This window comes from Daktulosphaira vitifoliae, unplaced genomic scaffold, assembly GCF_025091365.1.
Source record: "Daktulosphaira vitifoliae isolate Bord-2020 unplaced genomic scaffold, ASM2509136v1 Scaffold_4, whole genome shotgun sequence".
NCBI lineage: Eukaryota > Metazoa > Arthropoda > Insecta > Hemiptera > Phylloxeridae > Daktulosphaira > Daktulosphaira vitifoliae.
In genome coordinates, this window is record NW_026099575.1 from 5,547,799 (window position 1) to 5,554,779 (window position 6,981).

At 32.7% G+C, this 6,981-nt stretch overlaps 1 protein-coding gene across 1 annotated transcript in view; it reads right to left on the reverse strand.

Moving 5' to 3' along the window:
- Nucleotides 1-5,711, reverse strand: part of LOC126903966 (titin-like) — a 6,885-nt gene extending 1,174 nt beyond the window's left edge. The window contains exons 1-3 of the mRNA XM_050682561.1: nt 5,694-5,711; nt 2,618-3,638; nt 2-2,407 (exon numbers count right to left, since the gene is read on the reverse strand). Coding sequence (XP_050538518.1) covers nt 2-2,407; nt 2,618-3,638; nt 5,694-5,696 — 3,430 coding nt within the window. The 5' untranslated portion in view covers nt 5,697-5,711. The remainder of the gene's footprint in view (nt 1; nt 2,408-2,617; nt 3,639-5,693) is intronic.
- Between the last annotated feature and the right edge of the window lie 1,270 nt (nt 5,712-6,981).

The window sequence follows — 6,981 nt, forward strand, 5'->3', positions numbered from 1 at the left end:
AAAGATGGAACAGATGGTTGGTTTATCTGGCCACCCCAAGAAATACTAGGTGGCTTGAATGGACTTATTAATGGACCAGAAGGTAAATTCAAGTGATGACCCCATGAAACACTAGATGGATTTGATATTCCTCCCCATGATATACTGGCTGGCTGATTAGGAATAGTGTGAACAGGACCAGGTGATGGAGCTGGATAGGATGCTTGTACTTCTTCTTCACAAGGTACTTCTGGTGATGGTTTTATATTTTCTTGTTCTGGCAATGATGGTACAGATGGTTGGTTTATCTGGCCACCCCAAGAAATACTAGGTGGCTTGAATGGACTTATTAATGGACCAGAAGGTAAATTCAAGTGATGACCCCATGAAACACTAGATGGATTTGATATTCCTCCCCATGATATACTGGCTGGCTGATTAGGAATAGTGTGAACAGGACCAGGTGGTGGTGGTGGTGGTGGAGCTGGAGAGGATGCTTGTACTTCTTCTTCACAAGGTACTTCTGGTGATGGTTTTATATTTTCTTGTTCTGGCAATGATGGTACAGATGGTTGGTTTATCTGGCCACCCCAAGAAATACTAGGTGGCTTGAATGGACTTATTAATGGACCAGAAGGTAAATTCAAGTGATGACCCCATGAAACACTAGATGGATTTGATATTCCTCCCCATGATATACTGGCTGGCTGATTAGGAATAGTGTGAACAGGACCAGGTGGTGGTGGTGGTGGTGGAGCTGGAGAGGATGCTTGTACTTCTTCTTCACAAGGTACTTCTGGTGATGGTTTTATATTTTCTTGTTCTGGCAAAGATGGAACAGATGGTTGGTTTATCTGGCCACCCCAAGAAATACTAGGTGGCTTGAATGGACTTATTAATGGACCAGAAGGTAAATTCAAGTGATGACCCCATGAAACACTAGATGGATTTGATATTCCTCCCCATGATATATTGGCTGGCTGATTAGGAATAGTGTGAACAGGACCAGGTGGTGGTGGTGGTGGTGGAGCTGGAGAGGATGCTTGTACTTCTTCTTCACAAGGTACTTCTGGTGATGGTTTTATATTTTCTTGTTCTGGCAAAGATGGAACAGATGGTTGGTTTATCTGGCCACCCCAAGAAATACTAGGTGGCTTGAATGGACTTATTAATGGACCAGAAGGTAAATTCAAGTGATGACCCCATGAAACACTAGATGGATTTGATATTCCTCCCCATGATATACTGGCTGGCTGATTAGGAATAGTGTGAACAGGACCAGGTGGTGGTGGTGGTGGTGGAGCTGGAGAGGATGCTTGTACTTCTTCTTCACAAGGTACTTCTGGTGATGGTTTTATATTTTCTTGTTCTGGCAAAGATGGAACAGATGGTTGGTTTATCTGGCCACCCCAAGAAATACTAGGTGGCTTGAATGGACTTATTAATGGACCAGAAGGTAAATTCAAGTGATGACCCCATGAAACACTAGATGGATTTGATATTCCTCCCCATGATATACTGGCTGGCTGATTAGGAATAGTGTGAACAGGACCAGGTGGTGGTGGTGGTGGTGGAGCTGGAGAGGATGCTTGTACTTCTTCTTCACAAGGTACTTCTGGTGATGGTTTTATATTTTCTTGTTCTGGCAAAGATGGAACAGATGGTTGGTTTATCTGGCCACCCCAAGAAATACTAGGTGGCTTGAATGGACTTATTAATGGACCAGAAGGTAAATTCAAGTGATGACCCCATGAAACACTAGATGGATTTGATATTCCTCCCCATGATATACTGGCTGGCTGATTAGGAATAGTGTGAACAGGACCAGGTGGTGGTGGTGGTGGTGGAGCTGGAGAGGATGCTTGTACTTCTTCTTCACAAGGTACTTCTGGTGATGGTTTTATATTTTCTTGTTCTGGCAAAGATGGAACAGATGGTTGGTTTATCTGGCCACCCCAAGAAATACTAGGTGGCTTGAATGGACTTATTAATGGACCAGAAGGTAAATTCAAGTGATGACCCCATGAAACACTAGATGGATTTGATATTCCTCCCCATGATATACTGGCTGGCTGATTAGGAATAGTGTGAACAGGACCAGGTGGTGGTGGTGGTGGTGGAGCTGGAGAGGATGCTTGTACTTCTTCTTCACAAGGTACTTCTGGTGATGGTTTTATATTTTCTTGTTCTGGCAAAGATGGAACAGATGGTTGGTTTATCTGGCCACCCCAAGAAATACTAGGTGGCTTGAATGGACTTATTAATGGACCAGAAGGTAAATTCAAGTGATGACCCCATGAAACACTAGATGGATTTGATATTCCTCCCCATGATATACTGCCTGACTGATTAGGAATAGTTTGAATAGGACCGGGTGGTGGTGGTGGTGGTGATGGAGCTGGATAGGATGCTTGTACTTCTTCACAAGGTCCTTCTGGTGATGGTTTTATATTTTCTTGTTCTGGCAATGATGGAACAGATGGTTGATTTATTTGTCCACCCCAAAGTATGCCGGGTGAACTTGAAATTTCTCCCCATGATATACTGCCTGACTGATTAGGAATAGTTTGAATAGGACCGGGTGGTGGTGGTGGTGGTGGTGGAGCTGGAGAGGATGCTTGTACTTCTTCTTCACAAGGTACTTCTGGTGATGGTTTTATATTTTCTTGTTCTGGCAAAGATGGAACAGATGGTTGGTTTATCTGGCCACCCCAAGAAATACTAGGTGGCTTGAATGGACTTATTAATGGACCAGAAGGTAAATTCAAGTGATGACCCCATGAAACACTAGATGGATTTGATATTCCTCCCCATGATATACTGGCTGGCTGATTAGGAATAGTGTGAACAGGACCAGGTGGTGGTGGTGGTGGTGGAGCTGGAGAGGATGCTTGTACTTCTTCTTCACAAGGTACTTCTGGTGATGGTTTTATATTTTCTTGTTCTGGCAATGATGGAACAGATGGTTGGTTTATTTGATTGCCCCATCCAGAATTAGATGGTGGATGATAAGTTTCTTTTTCTTCTTCACATGGAATTTGAGGTTTCTCGTATATTAGTTGTGGCTTTTGAGGTTTTGAGGTTAATTCATTTTCTTCTTTTATGGGTTGTTTAATTGATGTCTGTGTTGGTTTTGGTTTTGGTTTATTTGTAAATTCAACTATAATTGGTTTAGGTTTTACGAAAACAGGTCTGAAAAATGTTTTTTCTGGTAGAAATGAATCTTGATTATATGTATTAAAGTTTGGTATATTTTCTTTTTTGATTATTAATGGTTTTATTAAGTCTTTTGTTTCAATATTTTGACTATGTGATGTAAACTCAGAGTTATCTTCACAAGGTGTTTTAATATTTTCAATTTTTCTTATACGTTGTCCAAATATATATTGATCGGTAATTTTTTCACTTTTAAAACTTGGTGTCAGTACAAACTGATTTTCAATATTTTTCAACTCTAAATTAGTTTTTTGGCTTCCATAATGAATACTATCACACTTTCTTATTAATCTTTTTGTCGGTTGTTTATTGTTTGATTTCTTTTTAGTAGATTGGTTGATTTTGAGAATGTCATCACTTTTAATGTTATCGTTGCTTAGTGATAATGTGAGAACATATTCCCATAAAACAAAAATTGTTAGTGCCCAAATTACTTTGGGTAACTGAAATAAAGAAAAGTTTTTTTAATTATTATAATGCACTGCTACTTTAATATCAAATTGTATTTATTTATGCAATTATAACACTGTTGAGGCAAATAGTTTAGGTAACTTCTACGTATAAACAATACAAAAAAAGTTTATATGAAATTTATAATTAATTACTATTTATACTAAAATTAATCGTCACCTAAATCGTATTTAAATACTATAAGTACCATAGTAATCAGAGGCGTCTGCAGAAATAATGTTTGCACCTCCTGTTTATCAGAAGTCGCATATATTAATGACAATATTTTAAGCAATAGAGGTAAATGGACATATCCCACGAGCTAAAAAAAGACGTGATCCCTCCCTTGAAGTTCATAAATAACACATAACTAATGTGTATTTAAGTTTTTACTAGAAAAAAAATGTACAGGGGTGCAATGGCACCTCCTAACACCCTCTCCAGTTGTCTCTGACAATATAATTATAATTTTTTTCAAAATTTTTTACCATGTTTTCTATAGTACTGAATTAAAATAATTTTTTTTTTTTTTACTTATCAACTTCTCTTATAGCAATATTCTGAAAATGTGACCAAAAAATTTTTATTTCAAATTGCACAAAAGCGTTGAGTTTCTCATAGAACAAATTTCTGGATTTAAAATTTATAATAATATTAAACATTTAATATAATACACAAAGTGCAACAGATCTTACTGACAACTCTTATGGCTTTTTATACAATTAAATTTCGCTGTAATATAAATATATATATTTACAATTTTCTCGTTTCTGGAATATGTTATAATTAGATACGTTATTTTTTTCAAAATTTTAAGATAGCCAATGTTTTAGAGGTCTTTTTACAAAACAGTTTAATGAACAATTATAAGTTAAATACTTATTGAGCCACAGCCATTTTAATACATAGAGTGGGTATGTTGCGGCGATGGTCACAGCTCGTACTAGAGTAAATGATTTCCATACGCTTTTCATACCCACTCTATGTAATAAAATATTACACTCTATATAATATCAAAACTAAATTATGTAGTGTAAACATTAAATTTTCATGTTTTAATCGAAATAAACTTATTGTTCATGTACAGAAGTTAGTATGGGTTAATAATAAACCCAATACTGAGTTTTCATATACATAAAAATGTGATTCAAAAAGTTATGTGTTTAGAGATTGGAAAGTTAAGTACAATTTTTTAATGCGACTCTAATAATGACCTTTCAAAAATATTACAATAAATTAAGTTATTTATTATTTAAATAGAAATAAAATTCTTGACATATTTTGTTTTGGTCATTGCATACAATGACCGTTTATCTACTATATCCGTAACATGTATAGAATAAAACAAATCTAACTAACAAATTTTAAAACCTAGGGTTTAATTAAAATTTAGTTTAAAATTTTTTTAAACAACTTTCAAATTCTTAGACTATCTTAAAAGCATTTTTTTTACAATAAAATATGATGGGTCGAAAACAACTTTAGTACTTATTGAGTTACAAATATTTTAATAATGGAGTGAGAATGTAGGGTGGGTATAGCTCGTACGGGTGCATATTTATAACGAATACTTCACCCATGCTATATATCCACTCGATGTATTAAAATGTTTTTAACTTAATAAGTACTTATTAAAGTACTTATTACTACCTAAAAAAATTATTATCAACCCATCAAAAATCCCTAATTGTTACCTAGAATAAATTGACAAGAAATCAACGTATAGAAAAGAAAAATTAACACGGATAAACATTTACATATTTTTCAATTACATAGCTACTACATAGCTCATAAAAGGCAAAAATAAACTTTTGGCAATAGCTATCAAAATAACTTTATTTTTATAGCTTTTATTTTCGTTAAAATTTTATTCCTACAATTAGATTATAATACAACTAAGTATTATTTTACAATGATTTTAGATAGTAAGTAATAGCATATATTAAATTTAAGTTTTACCTACATGTTATAGAAAATTTTAGGATTCTAAAATCCTATTTGATAATTCCCTTGTGTACATGAAATTTTAATAAATTATAACTACTTACCATTTTAGCTTCCAAATGTCTAACTGCTAAATAACTAAATTAATTTAAGAATTCCCTCAAAATTTAAGTACTATATATAACATTTGTGTCGCTTTAGGCATCAACTGATGTCAAATCCTAAAAATGTAAATGAAAAAAAAAGGAATTTATTGATTGTATGACAAGTAATAAATTAGTGAGTAGGGAATTTTTCAGCTGTTGTTTACCTTGAGACGTTTGTATTAGTAAAAATTATACATAATCTTCCAGTTCATTAAAAAAATTTGTAAATCGATTATTATATTATAAATAAAACAACTATAGGTATGTTTATTATAATTTAAATAGAAAGTTAAAATCTTAATAAATATAAAATTATACGAGTAAATGCAAAGTGCATTTACTATTTATCAGTAACGAATATTGGTAAGCTTTCAAACTTACTATATGCCTACGATATCACTTTCCTTATGGACAGTAAATAAGATTTTCCAATGCTCAAAGCTACTAGGGACAGTAGACTTTTGGTTATGCGGCAGAGTACTTACACATTAACGAATTAGCGTTATTAAAAATAAATAAATTCATATCATATGTGTGGAAGAAAAAGCTAATTTGATTCCAAAAAATCTTATTTAATTTAAACTTGTATAAAATATTATTATCAATTAACAGTATGAACATTTCCTTTTTTTTTTTTGTCAAAACAATGACATAAACAATACCTAATGTATCATGTGCTTTAATTTCATGCTCATTATCTAAAGATCTTTTAAATACTATGTTTATTAGAATGAACTAAAACAAATAAAAAAAAAAATTTTATTTTAATAATGTTGCTACCATTTTATGTTATGTTTTATAACAAAAAAGTTAATATTTTTTAATCATCCCAACCCGATTTAAATTAAAAATTTATTTAATAAAAAATTCAAATTTTTTAAGCACAAATAATTTGTCATAAAATTTCAAATAAAAAATACAAATCAACTTGAAAGTTAATCATAATTAAAAATTATGTATGTAATATTAAATAATTGTTCAATTTTTTTTCTTAATGTATCTCTATTGCAGTTTGGTTATGCTTTGCAATGTTTTGAAACTACTTGTATTAAGAACTATACTGGTAGTTGATCTTCACTACGAGTTATTTTGTTCTTAAATCTATACAACATCTATATCAGCTACATCGTGTGTAATAAGGAAATCTTTAAATATATCTCTAGCTTTTAAAGAATGTGAATATTTTCAATCATTAGATTTTCAAAATTTTTTTACACTAAAAATGTTAATGGTATTTTATTAGTTA